At 38.2% G+C, this 23,830-nt stretch overlaps 1 protein-coding gene across 4 annotated transcripts in view; it reads left to right on the forward strand.

Moving 5' to 3' along the window:
• The window catches only part of LOC150090827 (uncharacterized), a 147,848-nt gene that overhangs the window by 65,302 nt on the left and 58,716 nt on the right, over positions 1-23,830 (forward strand). For 3 of the 4 annotated variants that reach the window (XM_090380231.1, XM_090380236.1, XM_090380225.1), the window contains exon 2: positions 16,828-17,743. In XM_090380231.1, the coding sequence (XP_090236357.1) occupies positions 16,906-17,743 (838 nt within the window). In that variant the 5' untranslated portion in view covers positions 16,828-16,905. Of the gene's footprint in view, positions 1-11,324; positions 11,491-16,827; positions 17,744-23,830 lie in introns of those variants that run through there. The other variant, XM_090380243.1, reaches the window with a different exon arrangement.

A 23,830-nucleotide genomic window follows, 5' to 3' on the forward strand; every position in this document is an offset into this window, starting at 1 on the left:
TGGTGGAGGCTTTTCCATTTGGAATTCCAGCTATTTTTCCTATCTAGGATGAAGCTTTTAACGTCATCTAAGAAATCCATCAATTGATCTCCACTGTCCTGCTCCTGTTTGAGTTTTTTATGTTTTATTTTTTGCTAATAATCGATTTTCGATGTCTCCTCTGGGTGGCTTCGCTCAGTGGTAGCGCAACATTCCTGTAGCGTCCGGCGATTTATTGCTTACTTTCAGCCACCGTACTTTAGAGTTACAGTCGGAGGAGAAGACAACCTGTTACTTTGGCGACACCGAAGATGTGTCATCTGTCCTTGAACCCCCTGCATACCCCCCTTCCCAATTGTTGCGTGCTTCGGCGTAACGTATGCCCAGAGAGCTTTTCTCATTACCTCTTTTCCACGGCTGGTAGGACTTATAGTAACCAAAGGGAGGAGTTCTCCTCTTGCGTGTTTATTGCGAGCATAGCTCGAGGCAGGCTTGTCTTGACACGAGACCTTTTCCCCATCCACACAGCTCATCTGAAATGTAAATTCATCGGACAGTCTAGCTTTTTGAACGTTGACACTGAGTAGTTATTAATGAAAAACCAGCCTTAAGTTTACTGGGGTGAAGGCTTAGTAAAGGGGACACCTGTAGGGATCCGAGCTACTTCTGTTGATAGCTTCATTCGGTTGTGTGTCAGCTGCGGACACATTGTAGACTCTATTAATGAATTGAAGGAGGTAATCGCTTCTCCAGATGACGCTTTATGTGCTTATGACGAGATAATAAAAGGGGAATAAAATATTTTAAAAACTCTTAGCGACACTACAGTACGTGACGAAAATTTCGGGGCTTCTTTTGGGAGCTGTCAAGAGTCGCAGTGATTGAAACCAGCTATGACTTCGCCCAGGAAGACCTTGTTTGCTGTTCGAGTACATAATTGCGTTTAATGTATACTATCACTCGTTAAAGGTATTCTGATGCAGTTCCTGGAGCCTAAATGGCACAGAAGGAGCAATCGTACTTCTAAATTCACTTCGGTTGAAAAAATGGACACTGGAAATCAATAAGAGTTAAAATTCAAATTGGTAATGTGCAGAAGTACATTTATTGTTGTTTTTGAAATTCAGACTGCCCTTTCTTTAGTCCTGCTAGGAAAACTTTCACCCCTTTATAATTTCCAAATTAAATGCCTATTGTGATATTCAAAACTACCCTGAATGAATATTGTTGTTTGGAGATGTGTTAAGAGACACATCTCTGGTGAATTCCCTTATTTTGATGTTTAACTGTGCCGCTTTAAATCATTTTAAATTATAAAATTTGAATTTATCAAAACATTTCGTAATATGACGCAAGTTACCTTGCCGTTCCTTATCATGCAACTGGATGTTTATTTGTAGCGTAAGACTGAGGCAACGCGAGATGATTTGCTTCACAGTTTGAAATGTTCAACGTATTTGTAGTAGACTTAGCCACGGGACTCGAACCGAGAACTCTTATAGGTCTGGGTTCAAGCCCCATCGATGACTAGAGTTATTTCTATCCAGTTTCGAAGAAAATCATTCAATTTCAGCATGTATAAATACGCTTTTTCTTAAAGAAGAAAATTCTTCATTCTGATTGATTTCAGAACGTATCTCGATAATAATTTACTTTAATCCAAAAATACATGATGGATTTGTGGATTTTTCAAGTGTCCTTCTTCCATATAAACTGGCCTTTGCTTTATATATCTACTAGGTTTGTTATTAATGCCTTCACTATTCTATGGTTTTATGATATTATCAGAAAAGAAATGTTAACCGTAAATCTTTTTCGCCTATTGCGAATCTATATGTTTTGACCCTATTTAAAGCGACCTGTTTATTGCTTCCTTCGCATCAAAAATTGAGTTTTCTATTTCGTTCTCTGCGTTACTTTTCTCCAAAACAACTATAATACTCTGTAAATATCTCAAATCTACCCTACCGTGAAATATTGTTCCCACATCTGGGGTGGTGTCCCAAACCCTCTCAAGTTCCTCCATTCAAAAGAGAGTAGTCAGTTAATTGATGACCCGTCTCTTGCGAAATTTCTTGCTGCATGCCTTTTCTACAAATACTTCTATGGGCACTGTTCTGAATCGGCATCTGTAATTCCTCCACTCTCTTTCAAACCAGTTCGAACACGTGCCGCAAGCCAACTCACAGAACCAACTTTTCTTCTTCCACATCTATCCCTTCAACTTCTGTTTTCTGGAACAATCTTCCTTCTCATGTATTTCTCGGAATTACAGTCTGCTGAAATTCAAGTCTAATGCCAACAAGTGTCTTCTCAACCTTTAACTTTTGCATGTTGCTAAGTACTACAGTGGTGTGCAAAACTTAAGGACCAACACTATTTCTAAAGGTTACAACCACAAAATCTTTACCTAAGGTACTCTTTACTGATGAGAGTAGATTCAGTCTCAGCAGCGATTCTGGACGTCAGCTAATCTGGCGAGAAGTTGGCACACGGTATCACCCCGCAAACATCACTGAAAGGGATCGATATGGCGGTCGAAGTATTCTCGTCTGGGGAGGCGTAATCTTGGATGGACGTACACAACCTCCAGATACTGGAAGGCGGTACTGTAACCGTTGCACGCTACTGTACTGACCTAGCCGATCTCAGACAAGGGTTCTGAGATCGACCAATTTCATACTGAGGTAATCCTTCCCCATGTGCGTCTGTTCCGAGGTGCCATTGGCCCCGAGTTCGTGTTTATGGATGACAAACGCCACACCCCGCCGCACTGCAGCTGTTGATATGCTTTTGGAAAGTGAGAGCATTGTTAGTATGGATTGGTCTGCCCGTTTTTCGATCTAAATCCCATTTAACACATATGGGACGCTCTGGGGAGATGCCTAGTGGCACGTCCACACCCACCAAAAAATGTTGAAGATGGCGCTGAAAGAGGAATCGACGATGTTACCGCAAACTCTTATCAACAACATTGTTCTAAGTATGGACAGGCGGTGCAAAGCCTGCATCGACATTAGGGGTGGCCATATCTCCTACTGAGGACCACCTCTTCCCTTTGTTCCATCTTTGCCATAGCCGAGTGGACAAGAGCGCGAGTGGACCGGGGTTCAAGCCCGTGACTACTAAATACCATTAATATTTGTATTAATTGATTTATTGTAAACTCCACTGACCTGACGGTCGTGCCGGAGTATAAAAAGAATATTTTTTTGTTGGCAGTGATGCATCTGTATCATGGCAGCCAGTGCTATGTTGCCATTTTTGAATAAAGTCTCTCTGTACAGTTTTGTTTCCGTTGTTGTGTCGGTGTTGTTTCCTTCATCATTTCTGTACCTCACAAGGTTCCTTTGGTATGCTTTTCCCATGTCCAGGCCACTCCTATGAGAAGCTACAGGTGAAAACCTGACTGGTCCTTAAATTTTGCACACCAGTGTACATGCTTAATGCATGTAGTACTTAGCTTAGTAGTACTACTTAATTACAGGTTCTAATACCTTTCGTGTTTGGGTTTCTCAAGTTTCAAAACGTGAGCAGTTGGATTACTCCCTTCTCCAAGATGGCCAGCTTTCAGTCCACTTGGATTGAAAAGATTTTGTTGTTTCCATTAAAAGAGTACATAGGAACAATACAAAAATAATTGCCAGTTCATAAGGAATTGTTACCACTTAATAAGCGAATATGTAGTTGAAAGGGCTTCTTTTGGAAGAAGAGTGACTGGACAAAGTCTGTTCACAGGTCAATTTGCATAACCTATGGGGAGAAACTCTACTACAGTTACGATGAAGCCTAATGCAGCTCCGATTGAAGAAGCCTTCAAGAATTTTTCCAGTCACAGATGGGAATCGATCCCAGACTTCTCCAAACTTGTGGCGATGTATTCTGCCACTATGCTGTCAGAAAATCGTCATACCAAAATAAAATCTTGAAATTTCAGTATACAACCTTTTTGAAAATTTGTTACACTATACAACAAATTTTCAAAAAAATTCTGTTTCTTTTTATTTCGGTGGTGTTCATTTGGAGTTGCTTATCCCGAGTGCAGTGTTAGTTTTCGCATAGCGGCAATCGGTTACCTAGAAATTAAAGAAAAGTAAAGATGCAAAATAGTACTACAACAAATTTATTAACAATGCTTAACTTTTGTACAAGACAAAGTACTGTATTAATCTTTGTCTAAACAACGATAAACAAGCTAAAAAAAATCACAAATTCAAAAGTTGAAACCACCTCGGATTAATAAAAAATAAATAATAAATAAAATAATCCTTAAAAATGTATATCCTTGTCTTTTGTGGTCAGTGTGATCATTCCAATATAAGAACTAAACATAAGTGACCATCATACTTCATCCTACCTTTCTAGTACCTATTTTTTATTAACTGTTTGTCTGGTGGAATCGCTTTCCATGCTCTTCACTAACATCGGCCAGATTTGGTCTGAAAAAATCCAGGAAGAGTGTAAGTAATGGAGCTTTATTAACATTCTGCAAAATATTTTTTCTTAATTTTCCATCAATTTTCAACTAGTCCTTTGTAATTTTCATTTTTAATGTTTCCAAGAAAGCCAATCAGTAAAAGGCGAAACGATTACCAGGTATTTCGCTCAACATCGGTCATTTGGTCTTCCAATTCTTGTGAAGCCAACGTCCGCTTAACTTATGGACCAATAAATATGCTTCCTTTCACATCAAACGGTTTTGGAAACAGATTTTATATGCTCGAAAGTGTCACCTTGAGTATCCAATCCTTTAACAAATTGTTTTAACAGTCCCATCTTGATATGGGGTGAGGGAAGGAAGACTTTTTTTCGTGGAACCAAGGGATTGTTTACTATACTGTGTGAGTAAGGCCTCAAGTCGATTCCTGTAGATCGTTTTCTTATACTGTGACTGTAGCCGAATGGTCAAACGCGAGGGTACATTACTATAGGCGTTTGAGTTGACAGCTCAAGCCGTATTACTTCTGAATAAAGTAATGTTCTTGTATTCTTTCTGTCTTGTGAATTCCTCTGATCTTAGGTCTTTCCGGAATATAAACAAATTTTATTTATTTATACTCTCTTGTAATGCTGATCAACTTCTTGTCCCAGAAAGAGAAAACAAGAATAATTAGTCAAATCACCTTGCAAACCCAGACGGAACCTCAGAACCTTGAAGTCCCCACAGACATTCCATTTATACTGATTATATTTGATTTCCTCTAACACATAGCTTCATATTTCCGTAGTCTTCTTTAATATGAATTGGGCTCCAAACAAGAGTTGACGAGTGTACATTCCCATTGTGAAGCAACAGACTTTCAAACTTTTAATTGAACTGTCTTTGAAAAGGTGCCACTCTTCTGAGTTTTGACCAATACCAATTTCTTCAGAAACACCAATCAAATAAAAATAATGGTACAGGGATTTTTCAACAGTGGATAAGCGACATGTTTTTCTATATGTCGAAGTCTTGTAGCTAGTATTCAAGAGATTCCACTCCTCTAAATGGGATACCAGGAGTTCTGCATTGGATTTGGTTAGACCCAGCCCCCCACCCCCTCACTAAGTTATCTAATTCTTGTTATCAGGGAAAATGTGGCATTTTCTTAAACAGAATTCTGATGTGCAATCACAATTATCCCGTTTACTAGAAAATCATTAAAAAATGATTAAAGGTAATGATTTTTTTTCCTTTTAACTTTATTCCCTATATTATTGTGATCTACATTTGACTTACTTAACATATAGCAAGTTACTTAATGTATACAGCGCTTATTTATTTATTTTTTTTTAAGTCTGGCCAGCCTCCCTGCTGTATACTTACTTGGCTGTCCCCCACCCCCTTGGTGCACTGATCTCTTTTGTCATAATTTCGCCTATTCATTTAGTACTAGATTGAGCTTTTATTGTAAAAAAAAAAAGATTAAACTGTGGAGAGATCAGCTAACTACAACTCCCACTGAAGGGTCTTTTTTGATCTCCCTAGTCTTTTACGGTATTCGAAACCAGACATCCCCTAACAAGTGACAAGTAGCGAGCCCACTATCTATCATGGTGGGCAGGTACGCTGCCAAAATAGACAGTGAAGTCGAATTAATTTTTTCGAAAATTACACCTTCACTGGGTGGGTTCGTAGTAGCTCGGGTATAAATTTAGGTCTCCCCTCCAAAAAAAGGTTGCACTTGTGTACTTACATAGTACACAACCATGGTTCCTACAACAGTTTGTTCCCCAGAAATATGAGCGCTTAAAGGAGACAAAATATGCCACCCACATGAAACTGGCATTGCTACAAATACTTTTGTCACATGTGCGTTGGAACTTTGTACAGTACTTCATTGTAGTATTTTAGGTAGTTCATTTGCGTTGAAAGGACCACGAAAGCTTCATCCTTATGGTGAAAAATAATATCTTAAAAGAACGTGGGAACAAAGCCACACTACCATGACATACTCCATTTATTCTTTATGCATTTCAGAACTTGTTCACGTAAAACCTATTTGCATTTTGCCTTCGAAATTGTAATCCAGACTATATTGTGATCTGAAAAATACGGCATATTATGGATATTGAGGCATTGTGCGTCAGGGAAAAACATTATCCACGACCCCTAATAATGTATATTATATTATCCAAATTAAAGGCGTGTGTGTGTGTGTATATATATATTTTATTTCTACAGTTTGTTGGTGCCGACAAGATTTGTTTATAATAAGCATTTTAGACAATGCATTTCCAGACTTTTTGCTTAAATAACCGCGTTGGAATAGAATTGCTAACAAACATTGAAAAAAAAAAATGCTTTTGTAATCTCAAATTAAAGGGTACACTCGTAGCACCTGCCCTCAGAAATCCCTGATCTTAAATAGATGAAATGATCATAATTAAAGGCTAGATCTTAAGAGCGGGGAGGTCATTAGGACATTCATATTCAGTTACATGCAGCGAAACCCCTTTGAATAGGCCACTCGACTTGTTGACAAAAAAGAAGCCGTCTGGACCTTCAGTGGTCGTGAAGGAGGGTTGCCACTGCATAACCCTGATTATGGTTAACGACGTGTCTGATTCTCATTCTAATTTCAATCAAAACATAAATTATTTATACCTCCTCGGAAAAATAAATGAATTCCATATTCAGATGTATAACTGTACTGCTTAGAGCGTGAATTATTCATGTCTTTTCAAATATTATTCATTCTCATCGGAAATGCAGCCGCTAAATTTCTCACAATATTACGGCATGTATTAAGTGAATTAGGCAGACAGGAAAGGAATAATAAGACTTAATAATGGCGTATTTTCAAACTATAAAAACGCAATCACACTAGTGGAATTTTCTACCCAACAACAAATAGTAAGTCAGAGCAACCTTTTTCTTAAAAGAGTCACACCTAGTTCGATAGTTTAACCTTCCTGAAATATAATACCGCGGAACCCGTTTAAGAGGATCTACTTTTATGTGGTTTTCTACCTAGAAATTCAAAACCTTGGCCCAGAAAAATTTCTCAGAGGAGTTATAGCCACTGTTCTTGGTAGAGTAATGTCATGTCTTGTTGCACTTTACCCCTTACTGCTACTAATATTAAAATTTATTAATGATATTTATGGAGGAGTGTCAAACTTAATGTATAAGTTTTTTTAATTATACGAAGGTGGGCAGGCTGGTAATCACTGAGCTTCTTTAATGAAATACAGATACCCATTCGGATACGCTCAAATGGAAATTGAGGTTTATATTGACATATGCAAGTAATAAACCAGGAATAGCATGCCATTTGGGATTGCTTAGCAAACTCAAGATTAGTATTAGTAATGGCCGCATGGTGCAAGAAAGCCTATGGCTTATGCTGCACCAGCCAAAAAAAAAAAAACCAAAAAAAAAACCCGAATAAAACAATGATTAAAAAAAAAATAATAATAATAAAAGAAAAGGAAATTTAAACCTATCATCCTATGCGTTTCTCTCACCCGAAGGTACTATCCAGATCACCTTTGAATTTCCCCAAACTGTCAGCCTCTACCACCCATGAAGGCAACTTATTCCAGTAATTTATAACCCGCTGGCTAAAATAAAACTTCCTGCAGTCCAATCTAAACATTTCTTCCCCGTAACTTGAATTTATGTCCCCTAGTTCTAGCATCATTTATAACCTTGAAAATTTCGTCCTCATTCATTTTACTGATGCCTCTGAGAGCCTTAAACACCTCAATCAAATCTCCTCTAAGGTGTCTAGTTTCCAAACTCTGCAACCCACATATTCGAAGTCTTTCTTCATTAGGACGCCCTTTTGCCGATCTCACCAGGCGAGTTACCCGTCTTTGCACCCTTTCAAGAAGCTCAATGTCTTTCTTTAGGTGAAGTCTCCATACTTGAACACAGTATTCCAAGTGTGGTCTAACAAGAGCCTTATACAAAAGTATAATGGGATTATCACGTTCCTATCTCTACTTGCAAAAGTTCGATAGATCATCGATAGGACACCATGGGCCTTCCTTGCAACCTGTTTACAATGCTCAGAGAATTTCATGTCTGACCGTATCGTAACACCCAAGTCCCTTTCCTCCAGTACTGGGTTTAGTTGAACTCCACCAAGTGAATAAGTTATTTTGGGATTACTGTTTCCCAGGTGTAATACCTTACACTTTGTTGGATTAAAGCATAGCTGACATTTTTCTGACCATTCCTGAAGTCTATCTAGGTCTCTCTGAAGAAGCTTAGCTTGACAGTGATCATTAACTACTCTACCAATTTTAACATCATCTGCAAAATTAGACATCACGCCCTCTATTTCTTCATCAATGTCCTTTATGAAAATTAAAAACAACAGTGGTCCTAATACTGATCCTTGGGGAACCCCACTTTTTACATCAACCCAATCTGAGGAATAGCCATTTATCACAACCCTCTGCCTCCTGCCCTGAAGCCATCCTGCTATCCATCTAAGGATTTTCCCAGTGATTCCAACCTGTTCCATATTATAAAGCAACCGCTCATGTGGGACTGAGTCAAAAGCTTTGCTGAAATCTAAATAAACAATGTCGAAATTATTCCCTAAATCCAGCTCGTGAGTGACCCTTTCAAAATAGCGAACCAGATTTGTTAAACATGATTTTCCCTTTACAAAACCATGCTGAGTATCCTTGAGAATTTCAATTCTATCTAAATTATCCTGAATTCCACCCTTGATTATTTTCCCCATGATTTTCCCTACCACTGAAGTCAGACTGACAGGTCGATAATTTCCAACTTCACTTTTAGAGCCACCCTTATGTATGGGAGATACATTTGCACTTTTCCAATCCAAGGGAATCTCCCCAGAGTCCAGTGATACTCGCATAATCAGCCTCAATGGTTCAATGCACTCGCATGCCGCCTCTCTTAAGATTATAGGATATATTCCATCAACTCCAGGAGCCTTACTGGTCTGTAGGCTCGAAAGTTTTTTCATTAAATAATCTTGCGAAATTTCAATATCATTAATTACATATTTTTTAACTTCGCTCCCACAATTTCCCATTGCCACAAAAGGCTTTTCATTTGTAAATATCGATGCAAAATAACTGTTGAGTTCATCTGCAACGGCAGCTGGTGTATTTAATACTATCCCCTTTCCCTTACGTAACGGTCCGATCAGGTTTGTCCTGCTCTTCTTGGCATTTATATATAAATTCTTCCCATTTACTCCAATCAATTAGAGGCAAATTGAAATCACCCATAATAAGACATTGACGCTTACTTGCCCATCCATTTGCATGTAGAGGCTTCCGTCATAACCTTCACAATCACCTGATCTGTAGATTACTCCTACTCGCATTATACCTTTGTTTCCAACTATCTCACACCATACAGATAAGGAATAAAGGGGATAAGGAATTCTTCACATATATGTGAAGAATTCCTTATCCCCCCCCCTCTTTGATCTGTTTGCTAGTGATTTCTCATGAACTGTCTTTGCCTGTCGAACCTTTTCTGTGGCTCTATTACAGATCATCTTGTAGCTGTTATAGGCTTCAGTACTTTTTATGCCACCTTTTTCTGCTCAAGTAATGTGGCAATTTCACTATTCATCCAACTTGGAATCAATTCATCCTCGTGGAGTATTTTTTAATGGTAAATACGCATTCAAGGCATCTGTGATTAATGTTTAAAAGCATACCACAGTTCAATTGTATTCTTTCTCTGCGCGATATCTACTCAGTTAATAGAGGCCATGTAGTACCTTAAGGCATCGTAATTTCCTTTTCTGAAATTAAAACCCATTCCTTTGCCTTTTACTTCTGCTACCTCTCTCTTCATCATCCACTGTAGAACTCCGTGATCACTTCCTGTCAGCCCTGTTATGTCATCTGATTCATGTGTGATGATGAGGTCTAGGATATTCTTTTCTCTAGTACTTTCCCTGACATGTTGATACAAATAACAGTCATCTAGTTGATTTAAAAATTTTGTTCCCCATGTCGAGTTTCCCTCCCATTTACTCCAATTAATTAGAGGCAAATTGAAATCACCCATAATAAGACATTGACGCTTACTTGCCCATTCCATTTGAATGTAGAGGCTTTTGTCATAATCTTCACAATCACCTGGTCTGTAGATTACTCCTACTCGCATTATACCTTTGTTTCCAACTATCTCACACCATACAGACTCTATACTAGCATGTGAAATGTCTGAATCCGGGAAAGCTATCGTCGCACTCAGGCTGCTTCTGATAAGAAGCATTACCCCACCACCCCTTCTATCTACTCTATCCTTCCTAAATACATTATACAAGCCGTACTGAAACTCGTCATCCCCAATTTCCGGGTGGTACCACGTCTCTGTAAGCCCTATTATGTCCGCGTTACTTGTTTTAACCAGCAGTTCGAATTCGCTCATTTTATTGACGACACTTCTAACATTACTATATAAACAATTAAGATTAACTGTTGTATATTTAACAACCCTAACACATCCCTTGAAGTTTTTTAGGCTCTCTTCCCTGGCATTAGCTACCCGCTCACTTGAAACGTTTCTGCCCCCAAACATCTAGATAATACGTCCAGTTGGGGCAACAGATAAGAACTCTTAAGGTATGTGCAAGAGTTACTTTGACTGATATTATCAGATAAACGCGTGTCAGTATTACCCACATCCCCCTAACTAGCAGTTTCTCTGAACCTTTAAGGTATCCTCAATAATACTGGCAAAAACTTTTGCACCACCTTTGTTTAAGTGTATCCCGTCTCTACAAAACAAATTCCTTCTACCTACAAGTGTGGGCCAAGCTGATAGAAATTTCCTCCCTAAAGCTTTGCAGAGTCCTTCAAGCCTTGAGTTAATCCACAAGGCTTTTAACATATAATCCCAAGATAGTAGATAATGAAAACGATCTGGGGTTTTATTGTATAGTCAGACGTGAAATTCTCTGAGCAGTGCACACAGGCTGCCATAAGAGCTCATAGGGTTCTGTCAGTATTTATACAAGTTGGGAAGCCTCTTTTAGGAAGGATAGATTTTGTGGAAAGCATGCGGGCAAGAATAATGAGGTTAGTTGAGACACAAGTATTCTTACCATGCAGTTTTGTAAATTTAAACTTCTGGAAATTAGGCATCTGCGTGTGGAGTCTCAGTTGAGCCTTTGGAAGGTTTCAGTAAACGAAATGTTGGTAGCATCTTTAATCTTTCTCAGACAACATACACAGGAGAACAAAAACTTAAATCGAAAAAAAACAAACTACATCCTACCTCAATCTAGCTGGGGAGGTAGAAAGCTTGAATGTTAAGGGACGAGCAAATTAAGCGGGTTTTTTTGGTGATTCTGTTTAAGTTTGCTTCCTGCGACATTTTTCCAGTGCTAATATAATACTATTTCAGACATTTTAAGCAACGATGAAATTTTTTGTTAAAAAACGAAAAGAAGCAGCATTTTTTATTTTTCTCTAAATGGCATAAACTTTGTCTCACATTAGCCACCTTTAGAACCAGTTGTTTTGATATTGCAGTATTTCAAATAGCATTTCCCTATCAATTTTAAAATAAATATTGCCCCCCTCCCCGTATCTAAATATGAATAAACTTCAAATCCAGGCTTTAGTAAGAGACAATGGTGTTATTCGTCTCTTACTAAAGTTCCTATTCTTGTAAACGCATAAAATGATCCATGAATGAATATAAGTTCATTTATTTTAAGCATATATTATATTTAGAAATTAATTGTCCATTAAACTCCTGTTTAGGAAATAAATTTTCAAAGAAAAATTTTTAAATGCACTTGTAGTTATATACCATTAATAAGAAAAATGAAGATTATATATAGTGCGAATGGTACAGTGTGGTTCTTGTATTTTAGTCATAACTGATGTCAAATTCTTTTTGCCATTCTTATTTTCCTTCAATTATTTTTTTCCATCATAATCCTATTGAAGAATTTCGTTGCTGAAGATCAGAAAAGTCCATTGGATACTTTGTTGCATCTTGTTTCTTCGCACGTGCTAATTTAGTACTCATTTTATCGCCTATTAACGTTTCATAGATGGCTGATTATTGGCTTTAAATCTTCTCCAGCAAAATTCAAATTACCACTGTTTTTCTGTCATATTTGCACCTTCTATTAAGTCATCTTCTCAGACTTGGCTGATGCAATTAACATAGCTTAATGGGCAGGTCACAGGTCGCCGTGTAATTTGAGATTTACAAAAGGAACAGTGTATGAGGGATAGTCCCCCGAGTACCTCTTCTTTCAATGTCCTCGAATACAATCATGTACCGATGGATTTATTGCGTGCGTGGTAGGCGCGGATCTCCAGAAAAAAAAAGTTGGGTGATGTCTCGTAAAATAAACTGTGGGCGATGATTTACTAGAATCTGTTATTAAGAAAGTTGTAATTTCTCTAAGGCTCTATCTAGACGGGCAGGAATTTGTAGTGGTATGGGTGTAATCCTGTGGAAGGGCGAAATGTGTTAAGATAATAAAGAAGTCTGGTCGCATAGTAAAAACACTGTCTAAATCGACTTGGCTATTAAGATCTTTTATGCGTATTTTTCTAAAGTAGATTTCCGTTTTTTCACATCTTAATATTAATTAAAAAATAGTAATTTAAAAAGTTAGTCCGAAAATTATGTTAAAATATTGAGTCTTCATATGAAGACCGATCTAAAGAGGTTACTACTGTTACTATCTAGTTTAAACAAAGTATTTTGGCTAATTAAAAACTCCTGGAACAGCAGAGAGGAGCCGGTACACTTGAAGGATAAGCAATGTTGCTTTCAATGATGTTAGCACACCAAACTTGATTTCTGCGATTGAAATGGAGCCACTAAAAGAAGTTGAAGTTTTTGTATCTTTTAGGAAGGATGGATATTAGAAGGACACAAAGAAAGGTGTATCATCAATGAAAAATAAGAAGGGTAGAAGGCTATCAGGTGTTTGGGATGTTAAAAATACTTGAAAAGGATACTTCTTTGAAGGGAAATTGCTTATCTGCTGTTATCTATCGAGAATAGCAGATAAGAAACAACCAAATTGACTAGTTACAGTTAAAATTCATGGAGTAGGACTGCATTCTATGTCAGTTTTAATAAAAGTAAGAAGGGTAAATATAGAAGATTTTCTTGTGTAAATATTTTATCTCTTGAAGGGGAGACTTGAAGAAAATTCATACCGAACAGTGTACTATTGGCCACTGAAGATGGCACCTTTCTGTACACCAGGAACAGTAGTTTACTGCTCTGTACTATAGTTCCAAACTGATCTTGGCATTATCTAGTCTGAGCTGTTCGCAGCAAAATGCAATTGCCGAAACTATGCGAGGATCGAAAGAACTCCACACGCACTAAGAGGAATCCCCCCCCACACACACACTCAGGGACAAACGACGCATAAATGTGTATTGAGAGACGCGATTGGAGTGTGTGCCGTTTGAAGTTTATGGACTCATGTGAACCTCCCTTATTCATAACGACTGAAGGACAAAAGTGCGGCCTTGGGAAGGCATTGTATTACCAGATTCATATCACCCAGCGAACTATAAACTGGAAAATTGCAAGAAGTTCTTTTACGTGGTATAAAGGTGGAATTTTTCGAGAGACTTCTAAATATAAACAGACGAAGTAACTGAACAAATTGTATTGAATGGTGGAGCTTTTCTGTTATCAGTTATCCTTGAGGTTAATCATCTGACCTAAGGGTATTCACCCACAGCCATTACTTTATTACTGTCTTTTTTTTTTTTTTTACATTAAATGGTGGTCCATACTTCTTCCTGGGATGGCAGGATGTCAGGTGGGGCAGGCAGTAACATAAAATACATCATAAGAGTAATACAGTAAGGTATGGCAAGGGGCAAACCATTTATAAGAAACATTAGTAACAATAATACTCATATTAATTATAAAATTACTTACTATATAATTTTGGCAATACTGTATATATTGTAATTGTACAAACTGGTACAATTACACTTCGTAGGTTTTGTATGAATCAGATAGCCATATAGGGTACTTCCAACCTTTGCGAGAGTGAGGCTGTCAGTCTTCATGAGTAAAATTTGCCAGGGATTCCATCCTGTGAAAGTGTACTTGTTTGAGTGTACTGTAGTAACCAAAGAGCGATTTAGCCAACGGAGCTTCCAGTATTCGACCTCTAGGAGACATTGTATTGCGTGATGAGCGGGTGGTACACCCTCGTAAGTTCCTGTTTGCCTCTCCACAGTGCATCTAGGATATTTCTCTTGGCTGTGGCAAGGTGCGAGACGAAAGTCGTCTCAAACCATACCCAAGTCGAGATGCTGCTGGACTTTTATGTGATGATGAGTCACAGAAGACTGTTGTCTGATCTGTGAAACTATCTTGAGGTCTATGATATCTCAAGTCTAGCTATCTAGTGGTTAGCGTGCACGACATCATCTAAGGAGGTTCTGCTTTCGAACCAAAGAGCTACCACGAAATTTTCACGGTCCATTACGATGTATACAATCTCAAGGAATATCTACACTCTTCTGACCTCGCAGTATAGAGAAAAAATAGGAATTTATTTTATTTAATATTAAATGAAACGATAAACCAGGACTAGTTATGGCAGATATTCAAATATCTACCATAATTGGTCCTTGCTTATCGTTTCTAAACTAAGGATGTGTTTAGTTGACGAATATGTAAAAGAGTGGTGTTGGAGTTGCCACGAGTCGTATTAATCCTAACATTGAAGTTCTAATAAAGTAGAAACTGTGCCAAATTTCGCATTGATTGTGTTAATGTTCCTGTCTGGCTTCTCTATTTGGGCAACAGAACCGAGACGAGGAAGCATCTTCTCCCGATTTAGCTATTCACAGGGCGCCAACCTCCTCCTCTCTAACTTATTAATATCATATAAACTTTTACATTAAAACCCTTGCCCCCTCCCCTTTCAGCCTTGCGTCCGAGGGAGATGCTTCGATCCTCGTCCCGACACTGTGAATTTGTGATGGCATAAACGAATGATTAATAATCGAGAGAGTTTAATAATAGAAGCAAACAAAATATTCATTTGTTAAGATCATTGTCAATTTAATTTGAAATTCGAATTATAAAAGAAGTTCAGCTGGTTCAGTTTAGCAGAAAAATGTGCAGAAAGAATCCTCCTGGAAAGGGTAATTAAGTCGTAAGTGAATAAATTTTTTACACCTTTATTTTTTACAGCGACAGCAAATCCTTCCAAACGGTTTTGTTTTTTCCAAATCTGTGAAACAAAACTAAAATTTCGCAAAAAAATATGGGTTCTCTAAAGTTGTATCTCATATTTATCCGAAATTTATCGCAACATTTCTCTGAGACAGGGCGGGGGAGAACTGAAAGGCCTACGGAATCGCAGGTAGTCCTAAAAGGATCCAAGGGACGAACGAAGCGTGTGCTGAAAAATTGGTGTTGATTCTTTCCTTTCTAGAATCTAGAGCAATGTTCCACATCCAAAATTACAAATTTCAATACGGGTGAGGAACTGGTGGAGATTTCGAATGGAAATCGGCTCTTAACACCTTCCCAAGAAGGTGTTAAGAGCCGAATAAAAGAGCACATTCTGAAAACTTGGTGTCAGTATGACTTTTCCTTGTAGAGCAACTACCAAACATCTGAACGATCTGATCAATATAACATGTGTACGGACAGAGGGATGGACACGGCGAAGTCAGTCAGCGCCTTAAATAGAAAACTGTCGGATATTCCAAAGAATATAAGAAAACTAATGTTGTTCACTGTTATTTTATAATTTGATGTTGTTAATAATATTACGTTTGATACACAGACGGTAAATCAAAGTTTTACGCGATTAAAAGCCAATTTGAATTAGATTCAATAAAATTATTAGACACAATCTCTCAAAGAAGAGTAGCGAACAATAACAAGCATCTGAATCTTCCTATCAAGAGAATAATCGATAGTTTTATGAAGTAAATTTACTAACCATAATCGAATCTATCGATTATACCCAATCATGCCATCATTACTAATTGTTCGAATGAGATGAATGGTTTTCTATAATCGAATGAATCAATTTATAACCTGCCAATTATGTCCTCACTGGTGTAAATCTATAAAGATCAGAAATGGTACGGCTTCATATTAACTCTATCTCGCTTATTTTGAATATTGCCCAGCATTATCGATGCGCAATGTTTAAACCACTGATTTTATCAGTGATAAAATTAAAAGCATTTTAAGAAATCATTAGCGAGTTGTTATGAACCTGAAACAGTTTTCTGGTTATTCTTTTTGTGTCAATAAATCGTGGGGATTCTTTCCACATCACAAGTACGAATTATTGAAATTTAATGTAGCTAGAAATACTTTGAATTTGTTGTATGGAGGATAGTCAGTAGGCAATTATGTAACTGATGTGTCTTATCTTTCAGAGGGGACCCTCGATGGAAGTAATTACCTAGACATTTCCCGCCGCCCAAACTAAGCGTACCCGATGTCAAGGGACTGTGATGGTGGACACCTTCGGCTTCAGCCCTCCAGCCGGCTGGATGGACATCCACATCCCCACCACAGAAACATCCTCCACAAGCACTGATGTCTCCTCTTACGCTTCCAAGCCGGAGATGACAGCTTTCTCTCCGGGCAGGTCATCTCCGGGCCACGACCTAGGTTACCATACGTTACTTACGAGGCAGAGCGCCACCCCGACCCCGACACCAAAGCCTCTTCACCGCACGTTCGACAGTCAGACTAGTTTAACTCCTAGTCCGTGGAGCGACATTCCTCCCTCGTGCACCTCGCCCTTCCCAACCACCCTGGAGGCGTCACCGTTGTCCAATTGCTCCTCCGGCTCGTCTCGGACTCCTTCGCTCGGCCGCTCGACGCTGTCCGACACGGAGAAGTTGATAACGACTTACAAGGGCAAGAAGGTGCCCAAAACCTCCCCCTTCGACAGACTGACGGACGATCTGATTCTGAAAGTGTTTTCGTTTCTCTCGAGCAACCAACTGTGTGTCTGTGCACGCGTGTGTCGCCGCTGGTACTTCCTCGCCTGGGAGCCTCAGCTGTGGACCTCCATCACGTTGGCCAGTGAGAAGATACACGTCGATCGCGGCCTCAAGACCCTGTTCCGGCTGTTGTGTCGCGATTCGCCTACCGTGTGTTTGACAGTGGAGAGAATCTCGCTTAATGGGTGCAGTCGGCTGACGGATAAAGGACTCTTTACGGTCGCCAGAAGGTGCCCCGAGCTGCGGACGCTAGAAATCAGGGGCTGCAACAGCGTCACAAATGCTGGTATTTTTGAACTTATCTCCAGGTGTGCTAGCCTTGAGAAAATGGATATTACAGGTAGGTGATGCGGCGCACGTTCTTTATTACCAACTATTAATTGGTGATTAGTGACTTCTTAAGGTGTTTAACTGTGTGTTCCGAAATTACTGTAATTTTTGCCTGCTACAGCTTTTTTGGGCATTTTATCGAAGGAGAAAGAAAAGGACCATCCCACTAGATGTCACTGTATCAGTTTGTTTTTGTGTGTCTTTAGTTCGAGCGCTGTAATTGTATAATAGCGCATAAAATTAATACTCACACCATTGATGGCAGCCATACGATGCTAACAGTGATCGGGATTTAAGGCCAATAATTTGAAAATTGTGACTAAGCTTTCTGTCCCTTTTCTTACAATTATTATCTAAGCGATTTTGTCAATCGAGGCTTGCTAGTTTCAGTCGAAGGGGACAAATTTGCTACACCCGCAGTCCTCTGGTACATGTAGCTTCAGTTTAATTGACATAAATAGCTGTTGTTTATTTGAAATACTTCAAATAAAATCAAATTCGAATATTTAAGATGAAGAAATGAACTGGTATCGGTGACTTCTTATTTTATCCGATTTTTCTGAGACCAACGATTCCATTGAAATCTTGTCTGCGAGACTTAAATAAATAAATTTCCTACTGATGCTTTGAAACTGCTACGTTTAATCAGAGGTTTACAAGGTCGAGAAGAAGAATATTATCGCATTTTGTGCTATTACATGGATTCGGAACACTTATCGGTGTTAACTCCACAAAATCTCCCAACTCGGGAAACACCACAAACTTCGAGAAAGCTGCAATTTGGAATGGTGACCTTTTTCGCACATACGATCAGAAGATTGAATGTGATGGCGACCACATAATTAGCGAGCTTCTTAGTATCTGAATACTGTAAAGCTCGTCGATTGTGTTTCAGTGAAAGGCAGAGAAATAGCATCAAGCCTTTCCTGCATCATTTCAAGGACACTGCATATTTTAATGTGGAGTAATTACACTGCGGTTTTAATACCCATTCCATGTTGCTTTGTAGTATTGCTACTAGTATACAAAACAATACAGTTCCATTGCTCTTAATGAGTACTGTAAATTCTTTAACATCTGGCACCCTCGAAGAATGAGAGTGTCCAGATTTTAGAGAGGCATACCCAGTGGTTGAGCAGTCTTAGAGGAGCGTATTTCAATGAATATTGAACAAACAACAGAACTTGTTTAAAATGTCTTGTCCTTTCATTTTGCTTTTGTGAACGACGGAATTTAAACTGCATGGATAATGCAATGGTCTTAATTCCAGAAGCAGCACAGACTTACCCTTGTAAAGAGTTGCCCTGGTATTGCGCTACTTTCAACAGATTCCATTTGCTGTACTACAACCTTAAAAAGATGGCCAGCTAACTTTCTAAAGAGTCTGTTTGAAAGTAGTGCAATACCAGGGAAACTTGTAGCAAAAGCTGCTGTGAGAATTAAGACCACCGCATTATCTGTGCACTAAATCCTGGCGAAAGAAGATAAAAGGACAAGACAGACAATACGTCCTGCAATTATAAAGAAATGTCACTCTGGTTTTCGTGGATAAGACAAGTACGATCGTTAATATGAATACCTGATAGTTCTCTTAATATTTCTGGATTATAAAATGTATTTTTTAAGTGCCAGATTTTAAATAGTTATAAATGGCTTTTCAATATAATAAATGGCTTTTCAAGCCATTTTTACCCATTATTCTTAAACAAAACTGATTATTATTATTATACCACACCTCGGTGATTTCGAACTTCATGATGTGCCTGAAAACAAGGTTTTTGAAAAGTGTTGAAATAAACAGGGTTTCCAGCGCTTTTCAGAGGGAAGAAAAAGAAAATATCTGGATTGTAATGTAAAGAGAACAAGGGCACGCAAGATTTCTCTGTGGATTGAAAACTAAACGAGTACCATTTAAGATTATTACTAAATATAATACCACCCCTATACCACGCGAAATTAATAATATACGTTGTTTATTAAGCTATTCGCCTAAACTACTATACATTAAGGTAACGTTTCAGGTATCTTACCGATACCCAGCATCAGACCGTGCTGCTGACAGACTCCTCTTGCCGATCCTCTCAGAAACCTGATGTTCATACCTTTTTGGGAGCAAGAGGAGTCTGTCAGCAGCAGGGTCATTAATTTTAAAATACTGAATAAAAGAAAACTTTTCTTTAAATAAAAAAAAAATGAAACTTAGTGAAAAATTTTGCTCAAATAACAGTATTAACAAAATAATTTTTATTTGAAATAAAAAACCAAAAACTTTACAAAATCAGAATGAAATCGATGAATGAGTAGATTTTTTTTTCTTATTAATTATATGAAACAATCTATTTATAGGATTTTTAATAATTTATTAAAAAGTGTATTTAAATATAATTTTTACAAATGGGTTTAAAAAAATTCAGGAATACTTAAAATCATAAATTCCTTAAATATTTTATTACGCTTTGCGCAAATATCCTTCAAGATGATGAAAATAAATCATTCATCATCCACTGAAAACTAATTTTAGGATGAAATTTAAATCTGTTCTTATTGTATTTCTTGGCATCCTATTAAGATGTTGCAAGAAACTGATTTGCTGAGATAAAGTATTAAAAGTGTTCTGCGATGTAACTCTCTTCTGTTCCAATTAATATTAAGGAATTCAGGACAGTTCCCGTTTATTGATTGATTTAATACTTTTAGATCTAAGAGCTTCCATCTTAATCCTAGCGAGGGAAGAGAAAAACTGAAATTCAATAGAAAAATGTCCAATACATTGCATTAAACTGCTGAAGGATTGGTTTATGGCTGATGTAAACTTCGAAAGTGTGTTTTCAACGGTAACGCATCTTGTCACATACAAATGACATTCCTGGAAGTGTTATAATTATTTTAATTAAGGAAGGCTCCTTCGCGTAATATGGGTGTAATGTTCACGACACAATACGTTGTAATTGTTTCTAATACTGCGGCATCATTCTTCATTGTCTGGAAGGAGTAACTTGATAATTGGAGTGTGAAATTGGGATTAACGCAAGGGTGTGTTTCGTCCTCTTATTAAGTTGTGAAAACACGAGACGTGTGACGAATAAATATCGAAGTGACCCTCGAACTACCCTCTTCTTCTTAAAGCAACTCCGAGAAAGCTTTGCCCATCTTATCCATAAATCATGCTCAGTATAATGAACAGGAGAAAATAATGTAGTAAATCAAATTCTTTACGTGTAACTGATTCGAGGCTGGCTAGCTTATAAACTAAACGTTAAACCTGCAAGCAAAGTTCTTGTCATATTTTATGAAACTCTAGTCCTAATTACTTCGCAACTGTGGAACCCCCAGAGACAGGGTCTTCAGGATGAGAAAAATAAGAATAAAAGAACTGCAGTCCAACCTTTAGAGCAAAGGGCATTGATCACTTGAGCATTTATCTTTCAGAATCCATGAAAAAATTGGTAACATTTCCTTACTTTTGGCGCTGTCGTTTATTCAATAAATTAGTGCGAACTGCTCTTGCAAATTACAGCTCTGTGGCTGACCACACAGACCCTGTTTGAGCCAGTCACCAGTTTGACGTCTTTTAGAACACCGTGGATCTTTGCATGTTAGAAGGCAAATGAGATGTCATGTCTTCTGTGGTATAATAGAACAATTTTGTACAGGGCTACAATTTCAATAGTTGGAGGTGAAGAGAGACAGAAAATGCCCACGGATGAATACAACTGGGAAAATGTGTACTTCATTAAATCCATCATTAATCTTTTCCATAAACAGCAACTTACTGACGCGCACAAACAACAGATTTAATTTCACACAACAAAGCTTTTGCTACCATTATAACTAGTCGTAGAGCTCCTCAGCTGCATATCTAGTTATAATGGACACAAAAATGAAAGCAAGAGTTAATTGTTATTGCGTACAAAAACAGAGACAAAGGTACGAATAAATGGAACTGAAATATTGTCAAAAACGATTCATTTTTTTTCCCTTCCCATTCTTTAAAGAGTCTCCTTGGGTGCGAACTTCTTTGGCTTTAACCACAAACGAAGTCAAACGTGTTAGGCCCTTCGTAAGCCATTCAGTTGGTCCATGCCGTCCAATCCACTTTCCTGAAAAGTATTGTCGAGCTATGCTGGAACAGTTAGTGCGAAATAGAGAGGAGCACCCTGTATGAATTTCAGTTCTTTTACATTACCCCATAGCGAAATGATTGGCCACGCGATATCTTCAGGCATTTGCGAGTAGCATTTACCGTTTGTGATATCTCGTAACAGACAAGAACCAACAAAGTGTGCTGCAGCCATACCAAACCTAACAGTGAATTCTGCCCTAGAGTGCATTTTCTGTGCTGTCATTCCTGCATTAACTCTGCTAAATAATGGAAGTTTTAGCTATTGACGAATCTTAGAACACTTTAATTTCAGATATTATATCAAAATAAAAATACGGAATTAGTTATCGTGTGGGTTTTAAAATTTAAAAACTCAGTTTTACAAATATATTACATTACTTTCAGCACCCCCCCTACAACATATCGAATAATACATTACTTTCAGAAAGACAAAAAGGTATGATATTTGTATTTTCGCAAATAAGATGAGACATTCAGGAGCCCTTAACAATATTAATTGGAAATTTGGCATCGATTTTGCTTTATTAGCATTTCAATCTTAGGCCTAATGGGACTCGTGAATTAGCTTGTGGGTTCAGAGTTGTGAAGAGACAAATAAGGCCATGAGGTATCAATCGTGTTTTTAAAATTTCGTGTATTCTTCAGTCTGTTTGCTGGTTGAGAGTCCATATAAAACAGGTTGAACCGTTTCTCAATCACTCTGGCGAGTGATAGTGATCAAACCAAAGACTTTTCCTCGTGTTCATAGATGCTGGATTTTACTCTTTCAATTTAGAGAACTGTTAACTTAACTAGTACAATGAAGCACGAGACTACTTGAACACATTTCAAGTTATAATAAACTTGGCTGATTCATTAGGGACTGTAGATGACTTGAAGGTCATCATCACAACATTTGTTGTGATGATAGACTAGACTTTGGCTGTCGGGCCTTACGGAATAACGGCTTCAGTCCATGCATTGGTCTTCGGTTGAAAATCTTCCGCTCTATAAGTATACCGCTGGTGACCGATTATGACGGTAAAAACCTTGCTTTTTTTATTGATGGCTAAGAATCACTCCAACTCGCTTACGTACAAAGAAACTGGGCAGAGATGATTCAAAAATCTTCAAGGGTCGTGTTGTGCGTTTTACGATGAAGTGGTATTCGACATTAGGTTAGTTTCGTATGTAACGTTTATAAGGCGAATGTAATCTGAGATCAATCCAGCAGGTCGTGTTAATTCTCCTAGATTACAAACACTACAAAAAGTGGTTCTGATTGGAAAATCGTTTCTGACGATCTGTAAAATGCATCTCAAAGCTCGTAGGAATATTCGAATGCCCCTACGGTAATTCTCAACCTTTTCAGATAAGGGAGTTCGGCAGGGATGGTCTGAAATCCGGGGCGTATGGAAGCTCGTTCTCTCTGCCGCTGTACAGGTTCACGTAGTAGCGTTCATCGCCGAATGCGTGTCTTCTGCGCCTGCGGGGAAGCAAGAAGGGTGGGGAAAAATTCCTCATGTTAATGACGCATTCTCGGATCGACCTAAGGCTTAATTATGGCTGTTCACCGTAATCCCATAATTCACTGACAACGCTATTTGCTCCTGCTGCATCTTGATATACACGGGTGATAGTGCTGCCCTCTGCGTTTACACCTGTCCTTGTATCTTTAGTGATACCGCCAAGATTGCGTAGGGGTAAACAGCACCCATTTCTCTCTTGTACGTACAACGGGATCAGCATTTTGCTCTTTTTAAAAATTGGATCAAAAAGTTGGAATATCTGCGTATGCGTACCTTTGGAAAGGATTGTTCCCCAGTCTTGTATATTCTTCATATGTGGATTTGTTAGTATTCGCACATCATAGCTCTGTACTTGTATTTTAATTTAAGGCAATGCCTGAGTTTCCTGATTAGGTCATCTCCATCAGCCTTCTTATAGTCTCTCTCTCTCTCTGATCCATTCTGCAGAGTTCTGCAAATTTAGAGA

This window comes from Mastigoproctus giganteus, chromosome 1 (assembly GCF_048544385.1).
Source record: "Mastigoproctus giganteus isolate SK-2022 chromosome 1, ASM4854438v1, whole genome shotgun sequence".
NCBI classification, from domain to species: Eukaryota; Metazoa; Arthropoda; class Arachnida; order Uropygi; family Thelyphonidae; genus Mastigoproctus; species Mastigoproctus giganteus.